At 38.6% G+C, this 21,765-nt stretch overlaps 3 protein-coding genes across 8 annotated transcripts in view; 1 reads left to right on the top strand and 2 right to left on the bottom strand.

Annotated features, from left to right (window-relative positions):
* The first annotated feature begins 1,955 nt into the window (after window positions 1–1,955).
* Window positions 1,956–9,272, top strand: LOC309487968 (deoxyribonuclease gamma-like). Of its 4 annotated transcripts, none has more exons than XM_082155980.1 (8): window positions 1,956–2,114; window positions 4,464–4,552; window positions 4,663–4,755; window positions 5,121–5,233; window positions 5,318–5,430; window positions 5,841–5,998; window positions 6,318–6,414; window positions 8,841–9,272. In XM_082155980.1, exons 1-8 carry the CDS (start codon window positions 1,989–1,991, stop codon window positions 8,904–8,906), a joined length of 855 nt encoding a protein of 284 aa, XP_082012106.1. In that variant the 5' UTR covers window positions 1,956–1,988; the 3' UTR covers window positions 8,907–9,272. The 4 variants fall into 4 exon arrangements, with proteins under 4 accessions (XP_082012106.1, XP_082012104.1, XP_082012107.1 ...); XM_082155978.1 differs by having other exon boundaries at window positions 5,820–5,998; XM_082155981.1 differs by having other exon boundaries at window positions 4,663–4,759; window positions 5,125–5,233.
* On the bottom strand, window positions 9,201–11,883 carry LOC309487999 (protein SPMIP1). Of its 2 annotated transcripts, none has more exons than XM_082156017.1 (3): window positions 11,767–11,883; window positions 10,231–10,693; window positions 9,201–9,514 (listed from the first exon to the last, which is right to left on the bottom strand). In XM_082156017.1, the coding sequence occupies exons 2-3, from the start codon at window positions 10,637–10,639 to the stop codon at window positions 9,396–9,398; spliced, it is 528 nt and encodes a 175-aa protein (XP_082012143.1). In that variant the 5' UTR covers window positions 10,640–10,693; window positions 11,767–11,883; the 3' UTR covers window positions 9,201–9,395. The 2 variants fall into 2 exon arrangements, with proteins under 2 accessions (XP_082012143.1, XP_082012144.1); XM_082156018.1 differs by having other exon boundaries at window positions 10,231–10,647.
* Window positions 11,884–12,030: 147 nt separating this feature from the next.
* Window positions 12,031–21,765, bottom strand: part of flnba (filamin B a) — a 79,779-nt gene continuing 70,044 nt past the window's right edge. For both annotated transcript variants that reach the window (XM_082155719.1, XM_082155720.1), the window contains 8 exons: window positions 19,792–20,058; window positions 19,204–19,341; window positions 18,927–19,042; window positions 16,723–16,855; window positions 15,306–15,482; window positions 14,124–14,342; window positions 13,825–14,028; window positions 12,031–13,117 (listed from right to left, as the gene is read on the bottom strand). In XM_082155719.1, coding sequence (XP_082011845.1) covers window positions 12,930–13,117; window positions 13,825–14,028; window positions 14,124–14,342; window positions 15,306–15,482; window positions 16,723–16,855; window positions 18,927–19,042; window positions 19,204–19,341; window positions 19,792–20,058 — 1,442 coding nt within the window. In that variant the 3' untranslated portion in view covers window positions 12,031–12,929. The remainder of the gene's footprint in view (window positions 13,118–13,824; window positions 14,029–14,123; window positions 14,343–15,305; window positions 15,483–16,722; window positions 16,856–18,926; window positions 19,043–19,203; window positions 19,342–19,791; window positions 20,059–21,765) is intronic.

Raw genomic sequence — 21,765 nt, 5'->3', positions numbered from 1 at the left:
TGCGTGCGTGCGTGCGTGCGTGCGTGCGTGCGTGCGTGCGTGCGCACACACACACACACACACACACATACAGAGAGAAATAAATTTGTGACTATAAATACTGCTCTCTTATAATTTGTCACATAAAATAGTCCAAAATGCGGAACCACCACAAAAATAAATTTGGTGACACTGACACATCGACAATGTGAACCCTCACACACACATACACAGAAAGAGAGAGAGAGAGGGAGAGAGAAAGAGACAAAAGTTACTGCTTTATTTGCTCATTTGTTATGCTGTTCAATTCATTGCATTTTGATGTTCACGTCATGTATTTGTACTCAATATATAATATAACTGTACATATCTGTTCTGTTACAGTTAGTAACTGAAGTGTAGATTACATTTGTACAATTATATGAAAAAAAGAAGATTGAAATAAATGATAAACTCTAAAAACTCAACTTTTATCTTTTTTAGGTTTGATTCTAATCATAATGTAACATTATTGAAAAAAATCAGTACAAAAAATGCTAAACTTAGACAAAAAAAATGTCATTTTTATTGTTAGAATTGTGATTTCATAATATTTAGATATGAATCCAAATGGAAAAACTTGTGAAAAGATATATTTTAGTTAGTCAAATAGCAAATAGCATATAATGGGGCTCTATAGCCATCTAGTGGCTAAAATGATAATTTTATACTTTAAAACTACATTTTCCAAAATATGGGCAAAAATGTTATACAAAACCATGTAAAATTATTCATGCTATCCCTATAAATGCAATTTAGAAATGTGAGTCTTTTATAAAGTGAATTTTACATAAATCCGCTGTTTTTGTATAAAAACCTATTTAAATATTTTTTTTTTCATTTATTTATATACATTTTGAATATATCATAAATCCTCCAGAAACTGCACAAATGTGGAGTAAAAACATTAATAAACAGAGTAAAAATACATTTGTAAAAAAAAAACAAACTATTATACTGTTACAAAATGACATGTTATTGTCTGGGGTCTCTGGAGATCCCAGACAATAACTGGATCCCAGAATGTACCTGGCGCGTAGGAACGCTCAGCTGCGATGGCCGAGTGGTTAAGGCGTTGGATTTGAAATCCAATGGGGTCTCCCCGCGCAGGTTCGAACCCTGCTCGCAGCGACGGGCAATATCTTTAATCAAAACTGCATCTATAAAAAAATATCCTTAAACGACTCCAAGTGAAGGTTGGCGCTGAATTCGGGAAGAAATGAGGGATCTAACTATAGGCTGTTTATTTGGGTAGAATAGATGACATGACATTTCAAGCATGACCCTCAAAAACCACCACAGGGCATCTGGCAAATCAATCATTTTTCAGTAACTGTTGTTCCTATTAAAATATTTAGAGATACAATCACATCTATAGATATTAAATAAAACAGCCAATTTTTAATTTACCGGCCATTCTGAATTTCTACTAGCCAAAACAGCAATATCAGAAATAAACCAGATTATCAAAATCACTGCTTAAATTTAAATGTATTGAAATATTTATTGATTGTATATCATAAAATAGATTATTATATTTATTATGAAATTATTAATTATTATTATTATTATAATTAAACAAGGAATCATTGAATGCCCTTTAGATTTACGACCATCAAAATAAAATAAAATAAAATAAAATAGACACCCTCCTGGTTGGAGGATTTATGAATAATTTAATAATCATAACTTGCCAAATTAGCTAGTGAGTTGATATGGGCTCCCCGCCACAGTTAATGTTAATTTCAAACCATTTTTATATGAAAATTATATTATTTAAATGATTGATTGCCTCAAGCACGAAATCATCTTTAAATACAAGAGAAATAACAGGAATCTGTTCCTATTCCTGATCCTGTCCAGAATGCAGAACTAGTGGCCATCAGATAAGCTCAGGAAGTGTTTGGTCACAGTATAAATGAAGGAAGTTCCCAGAAGTCCCTCTTATTTGAGCTGACTTCATCCCGGAGATGCTGAGCGCTCTGATCCTGCTGAACCTCGGAGGAGCCGTCAGCCTCAACATCTGCTCCTTCAACATACAGTCGTTCGGAGAGAGTAAAGTCTCCAAACCTCATGTGCTGGACATCATAGTGGAGGTGAGCCTTTTTTTTTTTTTTTTTTTGCATGCTATTTAATAATTAACGCAAATGCTGTGATGCAATTTTAAATGTGCATAATGCACTGCTTTAAATTGCATTGTGTTTTATTCATGTTCGAATGCATAAAATAAACGTAATGGTTTTATGGAAATAAACACTCAGTAAAAGACTTGGCCGCAGTCCCACTCTACGGAAATGTCAATCCATTCCAGATCAGATAACATTGTGTTACTAAACGTCGTTGGATGTTATTATAAACTGTAGTGACATTGTTTTACTGTGTGTCGAGGCAGGAGAACACAGAGGAACAAGACATTCTCAGTGTTTTTGGGAACACATGATGATTGCTCAGATATTCCAAGGTCACTAGTTCAGATTCTGGCGACTGGGCAAGGGTGAACGCTCTTTAAAATACAGGTTCTTTATTTGCATCGATGCTTCCATGAAGAACCTGGATGTTCATTCATGGAATCTTTCCATTAATTGCACAAAAAGTTCTTTATAGTGGAAAAAGATTCTTTAGAATTTCTTCACTCTAAGAAAAATGGTTCTTTTTAAAGGAACACTCCACCGTTTTTTGAAATAGGGCTTATTCACCTTCTTTCCTACATTTAGATAGGTGGGCAAATGCATTTTTGTCTCAGTGCATGCACTGTTTTAGTTTGACAGGGTCAGCGCTAGCTTAGCTTAGCATAATGAATGGAATCCTTTGTTGCCAGCTAGCATGTCCTGAGTAAAAGTGATATAAAAAATTTAAAAAACCCACCTAATTACTTCTTGTGGCCTGCATATTCACAACAAGTACAAATAGCGATGCAGATTAACACTAGACGATTTCCTATGCAGATATTGACTTGGGACTATATTAGGGGGAAGCACAGGTGAAGCACTGCTACTTGGGCGCAGAGATATCACGCCCAAGTAGCAGTGCTTCGCCTGTGCTTCCCCCCTAATATAGTCCTTAATATATAAGTCAATATCTGCCTAGGAAATCACCTAGTGTTAATCTGCATCACTATTTGTACTTGTTGGGAATACGCAGGCCACAAGAAGTAATTAGGTGGGTTTTTAATTTTTTTTATATCACTTTTACTCAGGACATGCTAGCTGGCAACAAAGGATTCCATTCATTGTGCTAAGCTAAGCTAGCGCCGACCCTGTCAAACTAAAACAATGCATGCACTGAGACAAAAATGCATTTGCCCACCTATCTAAATATAGGAAAGAAAGTGAATAAGCCCTATTTCAAAAAACGGTGGAGTGTTCCTTTAAAAACGAGTTCTTTGAGGAACACAAAATGTAGGGGTGTAACGAGACCCTCATGTCACGATTCGATACATATCACGATACTGAACTCACGATACGATATTATTGCGATACTCCAAGACATATGGTAAAAGGTTACCCAAAAATGTACTGTTGATTAAAATGCTAAATTTGATATTACATTGTGTGTGTAAATTAATAGGCTTGGACTTGTAACCCAATGCACAGGACAATAGAGACACCAGAATAACAATATTCATGATTCTGAAGCTGAAAATACTGAATTATTTTAGACGAATTTGCTTCCACTCTTTCACTGACTATATATTTAAAATAATGTAGGCCACTTTTTACTGGTAACATAAAACATTTGGCATTATCAGGACACAAATATTCCCCCATTGCATTATTATACATTATATTCAACATTATATAGTAGTTTAATGTAGTACTGTCACTAAAACTCTGTAAACTTGATTTTTTTCACGCACAGTAATTTTCATTTTGGGTGAACTAAACACAATACATATTGTTATATTTTTGTATTGCGATATATTGTGACACGATATATTGTCACACCCCTAATAAAATGGCATCGCTGTGAAAATCCCCTTTTGGATCACGTCACCAGTCTCGAGTCGCACGGGTATATTTGTGGCAATAGCCAACAATACATTGTATGGGTCAAAATTATCGATTTTTCTTTTATGCCAAAAATCATTAGGATATTAAGTAAAGATCATGTTCCATGAAGATATTTAGTAAATTTCCTACCGTAAATATATAAAACATGTATTTGTGTGAGTGAATGCAGCACAATCGTGAACATAAATGCACAACTTTAAAGGAGATTTTCTCAATGTTTCGATGTTTTACACCCTCAGATTCCAGATTTTAAATAGTTGTATCTCGACCAAATATTGTCCTATCCTAACAAACCACACATCAATGCAAAGCTTATTTATTCAGCTTTCAGATTATGTATAAATCTCAATTTCAAAAAAGTGACCCATGTGACTGGTTTTGTGGTCCAGGGTCACATATCAACAAATAGTGTTGAATTTAAAACTCTCCGTGCAGAGCATCAGTCGCTGTGACCTCATGCTCATCCTGGAGATCAAAGATGCGAAAGGAAAAGCGTTTGATCAACTCATGACTCTCCTGAACAGGTAAACACACTTCTGCTCACATGTAACATTAGATGAGATCATAAAGTCTTGATGAATACAGGAAAATGACAAACAAACCTAAATCTTTGTGTGTGTGTTGTCCCTCACAGCCGGTCCAGGACGCGAGCGGAGACATTTAGCTCTGTCATTAGTGAAAGACTCGGGAGGAAAACATACAAGGAGCAGTATGCCTTCATTTACAGGCATGTGGGATTTATGAAGAAATATTTCATAATTATTAATGTCGTTTTGCATGCAAAAACAGATCATATTAATTTAGCTGAATTATGGATATGTGGTTTGATGCATTTCTATAGAATACGAACAAAAATTTAAACATACACACATTTTTTCCAGTGCTGAACTGCAAAAGCGAAATAAAGTTGCAATTAATAGCTGTACAAAACATTTAATTAATAAAGTCAAAGTAATGAAACATGTTGTTAGAGTAAGTTGCTTGCAACGCCAAGTGAAAACACAAGCTCTATGTTGCTTTATATCAAACATCTGCCGAATGCCTTTATAATGAAATCAGAGTGCAATAATAATTTAGTTGTGATCATCTCAGGAAGAAGACGCTGACTGTGAAAGCCGTCTATCAGTATCCAGACACACAAAGCGGAGATGAAGATGCTTTTGCTCGAGAACCGTTTGTCGTGTGGTTCTCAGCTCCAAACACTGGTGAGACTGAGAAGATGAACCTCTGACCTCCATAAAGATGAGGAAGACATTATGACCAGCAGGTTTCTGTCTGTCTTACAACAGAAATCAAGGATTTCGTCATCATTCCTATTCATACGGTTCCAGAAGCCGCTGTGAAAGAAATCGATGAACTGTATGATGTTTATCAGAATATTTCACAGATGTGGCAATCTGACGTAAGCGTTTCTCAGTTCAAATCAATGCATGTTATGTTATGTTCCCTGACTAGAGCAATTCTTTTGTTGTAGTTGTTGTAGTACTTTATTGTTCAGCCGTAGCTGAAAATTGGTCTTTGGTCTCGCCATACAATCACAAAACAATTAACAATACACAATACACAACATCCACCCAATACATCTAACAATACACAATACACAAAAACACACAATATCAAAGCTTAAAATATTCACATATCCTACCCCTTAATCAAAAGACTTATTGCATTTTGTACAAAAGTTTGTTTATATATTGCTTTTGGTGTTCCATAACGACAGGTGTATATGGTGTATAACAGTGTCAGTGATCCACACACCTGGTTTTCTGTGAGTTCCTCTTCCTCACTCAGTTTCATCTGGTCTTGTGTCAGAACTTCATCATCATGGGAGATTTCAATGCCGCCTGTGGTTACGTTCCTAAGAAGCAGTGGATGAACATTCGTCTGCGCTCGGAGAGTGAGTTTGTGTGGCTGACGGATGACAGTCTGGACACGTCAGTGAAGACCTCCACCAAATGTGCTTATGACAGGTCTGCAGATTTATTTATTTGATAAAACTGTATTTTCATCTAAATCTGAAATATATGACTGTTTATGCCAAGAATCAACAACCTTGTTGGTCCTGAAACAACATTCAGATTTTGGAATGTTTTTAGAATAAAAAAAAAGTAATTTTGAAGCAAGTTTGAGTCCCAGGTCGTGGTCCTTTCCCAACCCTTCTTCCTTCTCTCTCTCCTCTTCTATCGCTTCATGTCACCTCTCTTCATTTCTGTCATAATAAAGACATAAATGGTTGAAAATACAACTTTAAAAGCCTGCGTTTGATTAATCTGTCCCACTCATCCCCAGGGTTGTCCTCCACGGAGAGAAGATGATCGCGGCTGTGAATCCTGAATCCGTGGAGGTCTTCAACTTTAAAGATGAGTTTGGCCTCACCGAGCAGGAGGTAAATATAATCTACAAAACCATGTAAATGGTAGATGCATGTAATTATTAAATAACATAATAACTGAAGTATTATGTTTTCTAGAAGAAAAACAATGGATTAAGCAAACTGACAAAGTAGCAAGATTATCGAGATTAAGGGAGACTGGGGCAAGTTGTCACACTGCTACATCTTATTCTTGCAGTGGTTTAATAATATTAATGAAACAGCATTAAATAGCCTTTAGTACATTTTAAATGCAAATACACTATATTGCCAAAAGTACTGGGACACCCCTCCAAATCATTGAATTCAGGCCTTCCAATCACTTCCACGGCCACAGTTGTATAAAATCAAGTGGTGTAAAGCGTGAGATGCAGTGGTGTAAAGCGTGAGATGCAGTGGTGTAAAGCGTGAGATGCAGTGGTGTAAAGCGTGGGATGCAGTGGTGTAAAGCGTGGGATGCAGTGGTGTAAAGCGTGTGATGCAGTGATGTAAAGTGTGGGATGCAGTGGTGTAAAGCGTGTGATGCAGTGATGTAAAGTGTGGGATGCAGTGGTGTAAAGCGTGGGATGCAGTGGTGTAAAGCGTGAGATGCAGTGGTGTAAAGCGTGAGATGCAGTGGTGTAAAGCGTGTAATGCAGTGGTGTAAAGCGTGTAATGCAGTGGTGTAAAGCGTGAGATGCAGTGAGGTAAAGCATGTAATGCAGTGGTGTAAAGCGTGGGATGCAACGGTGTAAAGGGTGTAATGCAGTGGTGTAAAGCGTGGGATGCAGTGGTGTAAAGCGTGAGATGCAGTGGTGTAAAGCGTGAGATGCAGTGGTGTAAAGCGTGTAATGCAGTGGTGTAAAGCGTGTAATGCAGTGGTGTAAAGCGTGAGATGCAGTGAGGTAAAGCATGTAATGCAGTGGTGTAAAGCGTGGGATGCAACGGTGTAAAGGGTGTAATGCAGTGGTGTAAAGCGTGGGATGCAGTGGTGTAAAGCGTGGGATGTAGTGGTGTAAACGAGGGATGCAGTGGTGTAAAGCGTGGGATGTAGTGGTGTAAAGCGTGGGATGCAGTGGTGTAAACGAGGGATGCAGTGGTGTAAAGCGTGGGATGTAGTGGTGTAAAGCGTGGGATGCAACGGTGTAAAGCGTGGGATGCAACGGTGTAAAGCGTGGGATGCAGTGGAGTAAAGCACGTCGCCACTGGACTCTAGAGCAGTGAGATGTGTTCTCTGGAGTGATGAATCACGCTTCTCTGTCTGGCAGTCCGATTGACGAGTCTGGGTTTGGCGGTTGCCAGGAGAACGCACTTTCCTGACTACATTGTGCCAAGTGTAAAGTTTGGTGGAGGGGGGATTATGCTGTGGGGTTGTTTTCCAGAGGCTGGGCTTTGCCCCATCGTTCCAGTGAAAGGAACTCTTAATGCTTCAGCATACCAAGACATTTTTAACAATTTCATGCTCCCAACTTTGTGGGAACAGTTTGTGGATGTTCCTGTTCCAGCATGACTGCGCACCAGTGCACAAAGCAAGGTCCATTAAGACATGGATGAGCGAGTCCTGACCTAAACCCGATAGAACACCTTTGGGATGAATTAGAGTGAGACTGCGAGCCAGACCTTCTCATCCAACATCAGTGCCTGACCTCACAAATGCAGTTCTAGAAGAATGCTAAAAAATTCCCATAAATACACTCCTAAACCTTGTGGATAGCCTTCCCAGAAGAGTTGAAGCTGTTATGGCTGAAAAGGGTGGGACAACTCCACATTAAACCCTACGGATTAAGAACTGGATGTCATTAAAGTTCATGTGCATGTAAAGGCAGACGTCCCAAAACTTTTGCCAATATAGTGTAGAGGTATGTTATAGACTCTAGCTTAAAATAATATTCAATAAACAGTTCTTATGACAACATGCCTCACGCTATAGTGACCCTGAGAAATATTCACTAGAGTAAAATGTGTGACAACTAGCCCCAGTCTCCCTTACAGGAAAACGAAACACTAACAGCTGTCTCTCTGTCTGTCTGTCTCTCTATCTGTCTGTCTGTCTCTCTATCTGTCTGTGTGTCTCTATCTGTCTGTCTGTCTCTCTATCTGTCTGTGTCTCTCTGTCTGTCTGTCTCTATCTGTCTGTCTGTCTGTGTGTCTCTGTCTGTCTCTCTGTCTGTCTGTCTGTCTGTCTCCCTGTCTGTCTGTCTGTTTGTCTCTCTGTTTGTCTGTCTGTCTCTCTGTTTGTCTGTCTGTCTCTCTATCTGTCTGTCTGTCTGTCTCCCTGTCTGTCTGTCTCCCTGTCTGTCTGTCTCCCTGTCTGTCTGTCTGTCTCTCTGTCTGTCTGTCTGTCTGTCTGTCTGTGTGTCTCTCTGTCTGTCTGTCTGTGTGTCTCTCTGTCTGTCTGTCTGTCTCCTGTCTGTCTGTCTGTCTGTCTGTCTCCTGTCTGTCTGTCTGTCTCTCTGTTTTAGGCTCTGGCAGTGAGTGATCATTTCCCGCTCTGCTTCACTGTAACTCAAGCGCAGAAGAGAGGATGACAACATTCTCACTTTACACTTTTAGCGCTCGTCTGCTTTATTACTCCTACAGATGAGAATGAAGAACAGCTTATTATAAAATGAAGCGGTTCAAACATAATCAGAGACGCAGAAAGTGAGAGTTCAGTACTTTAGAAGAAGAACAGAAATGCTTCACTGAAAGGTGAAGAAGAGCTTCCAGTGCTTGTTAATTATGAACCAGCGACTGCAGTGTTGGCTTACCAGTTGCTATGAGACCGTAGAGTTAGTTTGCAAGGTTGTTACACATTTAACCCATCTACATTTCTCCACTGATTAACTGTAACAGGGCTTTATTGATTATCATGTTCTATAACAGCCTTTTACAATAAATGTTCTATCAAATGATTTCAAATCCTAGGGAATTACACCATGTATTGATAATGCATACACGCTTAGCCAGAAAATATACTATTTTTTTCAGAGAATGATTGGATTGAAGGTGTCTGTTAAAGTTCAGTGAGGTGCGTTTCATCCGAGCTGATCCGTCACTGTGGGAACATTAAAAATGCCATTCCTGGCGTAGAAAGTGTTGCGTACAATCCCAGATCTCCCGCTGGCTGGAGTCTTCAAGTCAATCTCATAGTCTCCTGAGGAAACAACGTGTTTACTGCTCGATGGAGGAAGATTTTCAGAAGGACATGTAGCCATTATTGTTAAGCTAATATTTTACTCTTTAATATTTCATATTCAGCATTAACCATTTCACTAATACACTACTTTTCAAGTTTTTAAAAGATAAAAAAAAAAGTATTGCTTTTGTTCAGCAAGGATGCATTAAATACATTAATACATTCTATTCATCAAAGAATCCAAAAATGTAATATATACTGTATATAACACGTTTTCAATATTGATAGTATCAGAAATTCCTGAGCAGCAAATCATCAGATTAGAATGATTTCTGAAGGATCATGTGACACTGAAGACTGGAGTAATGATGCTGAAAATTCAGCTTTGATCACAGGAATAAATTACATTTTACTATATGTTCACAAAGAAAATATTTATTTTACATTGTAATAATATTTCACATTATTTCTGTTTTACTGTATTTTTGATCAAATAAATGCATCCTTGGTGAGCAGAAGAGACTTCTTTTTAAAAACATTAAAAAACATTACCATCCCTAAACTTTTGAAAAGTGTCTCAATACAAACAGGAATTTATCCAAAATACAAACAGATAATTACTAAAATATTAATCATCATTAGTGGGGTTTACAAAAAGCATCACTTTTACAATTGCTGAAAGGTTTGCTACAGTAAATATTATAGTATATTTTTAAATTTCCCACTTTCCTCACCTAATCTCCATCCATAATCCCAGGACGAGAGAATCGGATAGTCAAACTTTTCTTCAGGGCCTTTTTGAGCTCGTTTCCTCAGGTACAGGTGTCGTCCTTTGCCTTCGTTGGAGAGTCCCTGATAAAGATCAGCTTTGGTCTTCGGGGTCACGGGCCTCATCAGAGGGGCTTCACTGAGGGACCGGCGCATGATCACAGGCTTCTTCTCCTGCTTCTGGACCACAGGGGGTAGTGAGAGTTTACTGGCAGGTGGAGGGTTAAAAACACCAGTGGACTTGGACCTGCGAGACGTGAAGGTGGACGGGTATTCTTCACTGTACTTCATCTTCCACGCCAGCCGCGTGTAAGCCTCCTTCAGGATCAGCTCACGGTAGAAGTTCTGGTCCTGGGTGGTCAGCAGGTTCCTCATGTCTCTTACTGATTAACGGGACAGTGAGGCCACAGAAACATAAGAGGTGCAGAGCTGACCAATCAGAGGAAAGATCAGTCAATAGAAGGAGAGAGGAGAGGCCTTATAAACACACACACACAGAATGTGCTGACAGGAGAACAAAAGAGACTCTGCTGAGCGCCAGAGCAAAGGGAATCAGTTTCAGCAGAGAAAGAGTCACATACAGAAGGCATGAAAAACGATAAGGTCTCAGAGTAGAAATGCTGAAACTAAGAGACCGTTTACACGACACCTTTTGCTTTCAACTAAAAATGGAAAAATGTTCTGTGCGTTTAAGCCATTCATTTACATGACAAGTAACGCGTTTTGGGGGCCTGAAAACGCAAACTTTTGAAAACAGGTTTCAAAGTGCAAGTTTTTGAACCGTTATTGTCTGTTTAAACTACCAAAACGCGAATTCGTGAAAAAGGTGACGATGTAATGCGCATGCGCATGACGTGTTCAGTCTATGGGGCTGTTTACACGTGGTCACTTCATGCGTTTTCTCAGATATGATAGCTATCTTAAAACGATTTTCTTTACAAAATGATTGGTCTGGCATGAATACAGCGTTATTAGTCGTTTTCACGGATCCGTGTGAACATGGATCGTTTTGACAACGTTGTCATCAATGCGCAAAAAAAAATCAGGTCAAAAACAAACAAAACAAAAACACACAAAGGAAAAAACTTTTCCATTTTTAGTGCATCATTGTCATGTAAATGTACCCTAAGCTGGTTTGCTAGGTGGTTTAGGAAGGTCTTCCAACACAGATGAAAAGTGCCCCAAAACAGTCCTAAAACCAGTAAACAGAGCAGCTAGACCAGTAAACTATAGGCTGGTTTCGGTCGTATATTAGGCTAGTCTGCAGGAGTTGTAATGCTTAAATCTGTCCTGAAGGAGGCAGCAGAACGTTTCTGGACATTACAAGCCTCATCTACAACACTACAAACTCAAACCCACTGCAAACAGACACAAAGCACTTTCCCCTCTGCCATGTAGACTCATGTACTTTCACATAAAGGCTGTTACATAATTTCCAAGACAATATGAACAAGAAAATTCTTCAAAACAGAATAAATCAGCACAGAGCTGAATGGACTTACTGGTCACAATGACTTCTTCCTGGGCTAATCCTGACTAAACAAAGCACAATAATGAATGTGCACAACCTTTGGAACTATAAATATGCTTGTTCTTTTAGCAATACATTTGTTGTACTGTATTCAGGGTCGTTTCTATGGTAACAGACAGATCAAGGTGGCCATTCACTTCCTGTTAGTGGGAGTCCAAACACGACAGTTAAAGGAACAGTTCACCAAAAAAGAAAGACATTTGATCATTTACTCACTCGCGTAAATAACGAGACATTGTAGATTCTGAATTCTTTATTCCAGTCAATTTTAATAAGCAAATGTACATCAAATCTACTTGCGTTTCTCACAATAAGGCACCAATGGCTAAATACAAAATACGCCCCTTGCCACTTACAAAATACTTCACCACTGGAGTATCAAAACTAGTAGAAGGAAGACAAACATGAAGGTCTGAAGAATGAAAAAGAGTTCTGCATAAATCTATTAGTTACATTTGCATATTAGTGTCTTCAAAAAGCAAGAAAATCTGATCAAATGTGAAAATACTGGGTCTTTTGGTCTCGAGGGCTCTGCAAGTCTAAGATCTTGATATACAGAAATTGTTTTATGTTACATCTTTATTCCCCCTTCTCTAAACTACTCAATATGTAGCAGTGAAACCGTTAAGATGTGTACAGATGTGCTTGATTTGAAGAGATGGATGATGCTTTGATTTATGAGTTAATAAACATCACAGCTGAGTTTATGCAGTGAGAATCGAACACAGACATGGAAATGTTATAATATGCAAATTAAAAGTGACAGTAAGTTAGAAACAGACGAACAATTAGAGTCAATATCAGTAGTAAAGAGACGTTTGGGTGTGAAACCCTGATCAGTTTGTTCATACACGGTCATTTCAACTTTAACACTCAACCTTAAACTTGCTATGCTGAGCAAAACCGACAAACAGAAGAAATGTACAATTCATGCATCATAACAACATGCTGTCAACGTTACCGTCATAATGCGTCACATTCCAGTCAAAAACCTGATCAAGTGCAAAGTTCAACAAAATGAAGAAGGTCGGAATGATTCGTTCACTGACGCCTTCTATTTTTTTTTTTTTTTTTTTTTTTTTTTTACAGTGTCTTTCTCTCTCTCTGGAGTGTTTTGGGTTTAACCGCAGGGAATTATGGGACAGTGACTTGGAAGGGGGAGCCTGGGATGTGTTCATCTCCCCACTTGACAGCCAGAATGTAGTTGCCCCGCTCCTTTAAGATGTAGCTGATGTTGTACTGCATGTTTCCCGTGTGTTTCACCAAGATCTCCTCACAGGGCGTCAGAGGACCGTGAACTCCGACCAGGAGCATGTTCTTCCCTGGAGAACAGAGGCAGAAAAATACATGCAACTAAATGTTAAAGTATTAGAGGGTTTAAAAATACACACACATACTTAACAACTACTAATATTATTACTACAATAACAATAAACAAAAACAATATTGTAAATATATTAATAATAGTAGAGTCAGTGGTTTCAAAATAATATAAATTATATATATATATATATATATATATATATATATATATATATATATATATATATATATATATATATATATATATATATATATAAATTATTAACAGTAACAGCAATAAAAAAATATATAAATAAAATGTAATAAATAATAATAAAATATAACTATTATTATTATTATTATTATTATTAATAATAAAATACTTACATATATAATGTATTTAATTAAAAATAATAAATTACTCACGTGTAATTTAATGTTATTTTATTTAATGTTATTTTTCTTATTAATTGATTACATATGTATGCGTGTATGTATGCGTCTTATGCGTGCACACAAGACGCATACATGCACACACATACATACGCAAGACACATACACATAAGACACATACAAAGTACTGTGCAAAAGTCTAAGGCACATCGGTATTTTCACCCTCAAAAAATGGGAGATAGAGATAGAGAGATAGAGAGATATAGATAGATACACACACACATATATATGTAAAATTGAACACATTTTTGCTAGTAATAAACTGAAATATCACCTGCTTTACTGCAGTCGACAGTGAAAGCCGCTCTCTGGCCCACGAAGGCCTTGCTGAGCCCTGGACCTCGACTGAGCACTTTACTGGCGTCAGAAGCGGCTCTGGGAGACGAGCTGTAAGAGTTCACACTGCTCGACCTGCTCACCGACTCCACCATCAGAGTGGACATCTCGCTGGCGTTGGTCACGTTCACCAGCCGTGGACCTGAAGACCACAAGAAGAGTTCAACACCTCGACTAACCCGTTCTCGTCAAACACCAGCACTGGATCCTCCTGGTTCAGCTCAGTTTCACACACACCTGTGACTTTGGCCTTAAACGGGCTTCCAGTGATGTGGTTGGGGCCGCCGTATTTGATAGTGATGATGTAGTTTCCAGGGGCCATTGGTGTGTAGTGCACTTTAAACCCCTCGGGACACTCCTGACACTCCATCTTCACCTTGGACGGGCCCTCGATCGTGACGGACAGAGATCCTGGTCCAGCTTTGGTGTTATTGATGATAAACTCGGCCTGGTTCCCTGTCGGAGGAGACGTGAGAGTCAATATGATGTGAGCATGACAACTTAAGACCGTTTCATGACAACTACAATATTCTCATTTCCTGCTTCCTGTTAGCCATCAAAGTCGGCACAATGACTGGTCAGAATAATAACACTACTATATTTTTCTCTCTTTTCTTTCTAGTCTTTTTCTTTGTGCACAGTAGACTATGCATGGACACATTGATAACCTCCTGCATTTGCACCATTGCATAGTAAACTGGTGATGCATATGCAAGTGTGTGTCTGTAAAGTGTGTGTGTTTTATTCTGTACAGGCTGTGCATCTGAAACCTGCTGAGAGCCGATAAACCGCGAGCTTTCGTCTGTTCTGCTAACATCAATCCAGCGCTGTTAACACTGACATTATCAGACGTGACCAGCTGGAAGGATGGAAGCAACTCTGACACTTTTAGCTATTGTAAAACCAAATTTATTCTTTCCTGTGAGCCAACCATGTGGCTTTTTTGTCTTTAGACTCACGCAGCTGCAATGCATTTTAATGCAGACTAGAGCAATAGATTTCTAGCTCTTTAAGAGGAGGCATAATGATGCTGCCGACCTTTCGCATTGGTTTTGGAGCCGAGCTAAATGTCCCCGTGAGCTTTAGACTTTCTCTGCAACAGCCCCGAGTTGTTAGACGAGTTACAATGAAGACATGCATTTGTTCTGGATGTGATCCATGAGAAATAGGTTAGCTAATCCAAGATCCTTCTGTTTAAATCATTTTGCTAAAACAATGAGGCGCGTTCAACACGAGCGAGAGAGCGTAACTTCCTCTTGACATGCCAAGTGAAAAGAAACATCGAGCAATCAATATTCATAGTGTTGAAAACACACTGACGGCATAGAGGAAAACTTGCACAGGCTTTTATTTCTGCATAATTGTTTTTAGCCCTGCGCCAACAAGTAATGCGTGTCCGTTTAACGTGGAAAGCATTACCTGTGGTTCCTCTCTCTAGACCGGCGCCGTACGCTGTGACGAGTCCGGCATCACCGATCTGTCCCGGTTCTCCCACGCGGACCTGGAACGGACTGCCAGGGATGTGTGTCCCGTTGAACTTCACGTCGATGATGTGGATGCCGTTCTCCCGCGGGATGAAGCGGATGGCGTACTTGTCTGGAAAACGAAGAGTACATTAACCAGAGAACCAAAATTATTAATGACTTATGAAGAAATGAATGAGTCAGGGTCTCGATTCACAGCGGGAAAAGGCCTGTGTATTATATACCTTTTTCTATATTTCCTCAAGTATAAGTTAAGACAAGTCGCTCTACTAGCACAATGTCCAACGTTAACATGCAATTCATCATTTCTGGGTTAATCTGAGTTTTTGTTATAACTACAAGATGCTTGTTATAAAAAAACTAACAACATGAGTTAAAATGAACAATGGAAATAGTTCTAAAGCATTTATTAATGTTAATTCCGACAATCTAATACATTATTAAAATGAAAAGTTGTATCTGTTCATATTTAATGGACCTGAACGGACATTTAAAGGGATACTCCACTTTTTTTGGAAATAGGATCATTTTACAGCTCCCCCAGAGTTAAACAGTTGAGTCTTACCGTTTTCCAATCCATTCAGCCGATCTCCGGGTCTGGCGGTACCACTTTTAGCATAGCTTAGCATAGATCATTGAATCGGACAGGACCATTAGCATCTCTCTCAAAAAAATGACCAAAGAGTTTCGATATTTTTCCTATTTAAAACTTACATCGTGTACTAAGACCGACGGAAAATGTAAAGTTGCGATTTTCTAGGCTGATATGGCTAGGAACTATACTCTCATTCCTGCGTAATAATCAAGAAACTTTGCTGCCGTACCATGAGTCCAGCAGGCGTAATGATATGACGCAGCACCTGAAAATAGTCCCCAGCTCGGTAACTTCCAACGTGACCGGGACTAAGTTTGTCTAACCTATTAGATCTATTTTCAGGCGCTGCGTCATATCATTACGCCTGCTGGACTCATGGTACGGCAGCAAAGTTTCCTGATTATTACGCAGGAATGAGAGTATAGTTCCTAGCCATATCAGCCTAGAAAATCGCAACTTTACATTTTCCGTCGGTCTTAGTACACGATGTAACTACAAGAAGAGTCAAGTTTTAAATAGGAAAAATATCGAAACTCTTTGGTCATTTTTTTGAGAGAGATGCTAATGGTCCTGTCCGATTCAATGATCTATGCTAAGCTATGCTAAAAGTGGTACCGCCAGACCCGGAGATCGGCTGAATGGATTCGAAAACGGTAAGACTCAACTGTTTAACTCTGGGGGAGTTGTAAAATGAGCCTATTTCCCAAGCGTGAAATGCATCACTGTTGAAGAGTTCATAAGCTCATGATCATGTCACCTTGCTCTAGTTCAGACACCACACACTCCTCCAGCGCTCCGGACGGACTGTGAACTTTGGCATCGATGTTGCCCTTCGCCCCGTTCAGACGCACTGCAAACGATGTGGGCTGGTTCACCTTCAGACCCGACTCCTACATTAGTGAACCAACAGTTTACACCTGCATATGGAGCCAGTGCATTCTGGGAAATACGGTTGTTGCACATACACTGCCGTTCAAAAGTTTGGGGTCGGGATGTTTTTTTTCATGCTTTTGAAAGAAATCTGTTCATAAAGGCTGCATTTATTTGAAAAAAATAGTTAAAAAAAGGGGAAATATTACAATTTAAAAGAACCGTTTTTAGTGTCACATGATCCTTCAGAAATCATTCTTATATGATGATTTGCTGCTGATTATGAAACATTTCTGATTATTATCAATATTGAAAACTGCTTAATATTTACAATTCTACAATGAAAAGTTAAAAACAGCATTTTTTTTTAAATAAGAATCTTTTGTAATATAAATGTCTTTACTGTCACTTTTGATCAATTTAATGCATTCTTGCTGAATATAAGTATTAAATTCTTTCACTTTTTTTACTGACCCCAAACTTATGGTACAGTATAAAAGGTATATTGTTATACATTTTAAACATTAAGTGTGCATAATCCAAATAAAATAAATAAATAAAATACAATAACAAAAAAAGCAATAAAATGCTTAAACATGACATGTTTAGATATTGATAATCTCACCTGGCCTCACCTAAGATCAGCTAAAGCTGAGAGAGAGAGATTTGACAATTTGACAAGAGAGAAAATGAGAACTACAGGGTTTGCTAAACTACAGGGAATAATGGGATACGGTTGGATGGAGGTTTCTAGCAGTCGGTGTCGTCTTCCTCTCTCTGCTTTAACTGATCCCACAGTGAGCTTTACTACGGTTGAGTCTGTTAAAAGCCTTTAAATGAAACACAAGAGAAACACCAGAACAGCCACAGAACGATGAGTGATGTCCGACAGCTATTCAAAGAGGAGTTCACTGGATTAATCCGATACAAAACGTAGTGAGCTGCCTATCTAGACAACATTAAGCCATCACATGTGCACTTCTGATGTGAAGCCTGGTCTAAAAGGTAGACCGCAACATTACGCTGCCTTCGTACATCCCTCGTTTCAGCCAAATTCAAAGGCAGAATCTCATGTTTCTTTCTTTATCACTCAGTTGAGACTTGATATTTAGTTTAGTTTATTTATCCCTTAGGAAATTAGTTTTGGACTTTGATATAGTGAAGTGGATTGTTAACACTCAGAATGCATCAAGCGTATAAAGGACTGATTTAGATATAGGTGCTAAACCAGGATGTATTTTTAACAATAGATTAAGTATTTTAACATTTTTCCTTAGATAAGTTCAAAAGTATGGGGTCAGAAGGATAAATTAATACTTTTATTCAGCAATAATGCATTAAATTGATCAAAAATGACAGTAAAGACGTTGTTACAAAAGATTTCCATTTCAAATAAATGTTGTTTTTTTTTACTTTTATTCAAAGAATCCTGGAGAAAAAAAGTATCATGGTTTCCACAAAAATATTAATATTTTCTACATTAATAATGATAAGAAATGTTTGAGCATCAAATCATTATAGTAGAATGATCGCTGAAGGATCATGTGACACTGAAGACTGGAATAATAATGTTGAAAATGTAGCTTTGATCACAGGAATAAATTACATTAAATCATATTACAATAGAAAACAGTCATTTTAATTGGTAATATTTCACAATATTACGCTGAGAAACACCAAACACCAAACTAATATTTCACAATATTACCACTTTGATTAAATAAATGTAGTCTTGGTGAGCAGAAGAGACTTCTTAAATAAAAAATTAACTTTTACAGACCCCAAACTCTTGAACGGTGCTGCACTTGAAAGGCTCTATTTGTGTTGCTACCTATGAAGAACATCTAATTCCACACAAATACAAGTTTCATTAGAAGTGAGCTGACAGCGATGTAGCTCACTAGTGTGCATGTTAACTTTATATAACATATTTAAGGGAAAGCATGTGTCGTTACATAGAAAACTTCCACATTAAGTTAAGTTTCACAGTTTTCCTCTGTAAAAGGGACGTTGGGTAGTTTGAGAATTGAGTAGCTGATCTTTGAAAGCTGCGGACATGAATCTGTGTGTCGATGTTCCCTCATGTCTCACCTGAAGACTGGTAACAGTGAGTCGACGGGCATCGTCTTCGGGAGCGCACACGGGAACCAGGAACGGGCTGTCGGGAATGTGCTCGTCGTTGAACTTTATAGACACTTCGTAGTCGCCTGCAAAGAGTTTAGAGATGAGTTACGGAGGTATATTACAGAGTATCTGCATTAAGTGAAGCGATACACAATCTCAAATCACATGAGAACATTTTAAAAGGAGCACAGGACAGAAAGGCATTGGTCATGTATGTATGTATGTATATTGTAATTAAATATACCAGGTTCTTGAGCTACATATGAGACGCCACATGATCCATCCTTCCTTTCCTCAAATGAGATTTCTGCACGACTGGGACCCTCGACAGCGATGGACAGACCGCCGGCGCCCGCCTCTCGCGTCCACACATTAAACTCCGCTACACGAGATCAGGGACAACATTATTAGATCTATAACACACTGTGGGTCACCAGCTGTGTTATTCAGTTCACGAAGACGGTCGTAATTCAACAGAAAATAAACTGGATAAATGCATTATATTTGCAGAATGAAAAATTAAGCCTTTTTAGGCAACACTTTAGTTGAGGGTCCAATTCTCAATATGAACTAGTTGCTTATTAGCATGCATATTACTTGGATATTTGCTGTTTAATAATACTTATAACGCACATATTAATGCCTTATTCTGCATGGCCATATTCTACATCCCTTAATCCACCCAATACCTAAACTTAACTACCTTACTAACTATTAAATAGCAGTAATTAGGAGTTTATTTAGGCAAAATTCATAGTTAATAGTGAGAATTGGACCCTAATCTAAAGAATTGGACCCTAATCTTGAATAAACATTTTGTCGGTGTAGATACCTGGCACGCTCGCCTCGGCCTTCTCCAGACCCGGACCGCCGGCTCGCACCTTATGGGCTCCGCCTTCTCCCAGCGGACCCACGGTGAACTGGAAGGGGCTTCCCGGCACGTGCTGCCCGCGGTACTTCACACTGACCGTGTGGACGCCCATCTCGTGAGGCACGAAGCGCACGCAGTACGTGTGGTTTCCCACAGACACGATCTCAGCCGCTTCCGTGGCTCCCGACGGGCTGGTGACCTGCGCAGAGACGTCCTGAATGTCGATTTCTGGGGAGAACAGAGCAGAAGGATTCAGAGAGAGAGATATGGAGGAACAGTCGCTCAGCTGTACTGACGTCTGCGTTTTCTCAAGGTTTTGCAAGCAACATTCAATAGAGATGATACTTCCAGCACTCAGGTTTATTAGAGGAGAGTTCAGCCGAAAAGGAAATGCTAACAATTTACAATAAGGATCCATTTGTTAACATTAGTTAACTACATGAGTTAACATGAACTAATAATAAAAATACACTATCGGTCAAATGTTTGGAAAAATTTTGATTTTTTTTATGTTTTGAGAGAATAATTTTGTTAAATTTAAAATAACCGTTAATATATGTTAAAATGTAATTTATTCCTGTGATCAGAGCTGAATTTTCAGCATCATTACCCCAGTCTTCAGTGTCACATGATCCTTCAGAAATCATTCTAATATGATGATTTGATTAATTCAAATAGAAAAAAGAAATTTGTAATAAAATTTCACTGTTTGACTATTTTTGGGTAAATGAATGCAGCTTTGGTGAGCAGAAGAGACTTCTCTTAAATTTTTATTTTATTTTTTATTTTTTATCTTAATTGTTCCAAACCTTTTAGTAATGAAAAAAAACAAAACAACAACATTTATTAAACTTAGTTCAATGTAATGGGGTGTTCAAGTAAAGTAGGAAAGAAAAAATAAATTTCATAATTTTATAGATTTAGAGTTGAATTTTATGTAGAAAGTGATTTGAACGCACTTGATGTCATAATTACAACTCATAAATACAGACTTCCCAGGAACACTTGAATGCACCAATTTAAACATTTACTAATACATTATTAAAATCAAAAGTTGAATCTGTTAATATTTTACTTATAACAAAAAGCTGTATTTTTATTAACTAAAATGCAAAATATTAATGAATTAGTTAATGCTAATGTTAACTTATGGGACCTTATTGTAAATGGTTACTAACTGTAATCTGCATGACTTTCTTTAATCCATGCAGCACAAAAACACCGACAGCAGCATGAACATCATTCAGTCATTCAGGTTTGCAACGACACGACGATGTGTAAATATCATTAACATTTTCTGGAGTTGTGATGAGCAAAATAAGCAGCTCTCGTTCATGCAAACACATCAAGAGCAGCGCGTTCTGCCAACCTCGTCGTCCACATGCCCAGCGCTTACAACGCACCCTCCAGCCCTCCAGAGGGCCTTCTCAGGGGTGCCGAGCCAATCCGGGTGACCCACACTCTGCCCATGGTGAAGCGCGTCGACCTCACAGGGCGAGGAGACCCTGAGCCGGCCTGACCTTTGACCCCGAGCCAGAGAGAGCAGTGGGAGCGATAGATGCCGCGTGAGAGCAACTCACGAGCCAAAGCCAGAAGAAACCAGGTCACTGAAAGCGTAAGACGCAGAAGAAAAAGAGGAAAGATAAAGGACAGAACAGGTCAGAAAAACAGTAAAGTGGGGAAAAGGAGGAAGAACAGGAAAAGCATTGGGCCTCATAAGACGCACGTACGATCCAATTTAATCCTAAATACCACAGATTTGATCCTACATCAGAAGTGAGGAACAAATTGAACACGTCAGAAGCTGACGTGAAAATGTTCAAAAACACTTCTGGTGCTCATATACCAGCGATTCAATTCATTTAACATGGATTATGAAAATGTAGATTAATCTAGTAGGTATTTATATATTGGTACTTTACAATAAGGTTCCAT

Source organism: Leuciscus leuciscus (assembly GCF_965113295.1).
Source record: "Leuciscus leuciscus genome assembly, chromosome: 23".
NCBI classification, from domain to species: domain Eukaryota; kingdom Metazoa; phylum Chordata; class Actinopteri; order Cypriniformes; family Leuciscidae; genus Leuciscus; species Leuciscus leuciscus.
This window is presented reverse-complemented; position numbering and strand designations above follow the sequence as displayed.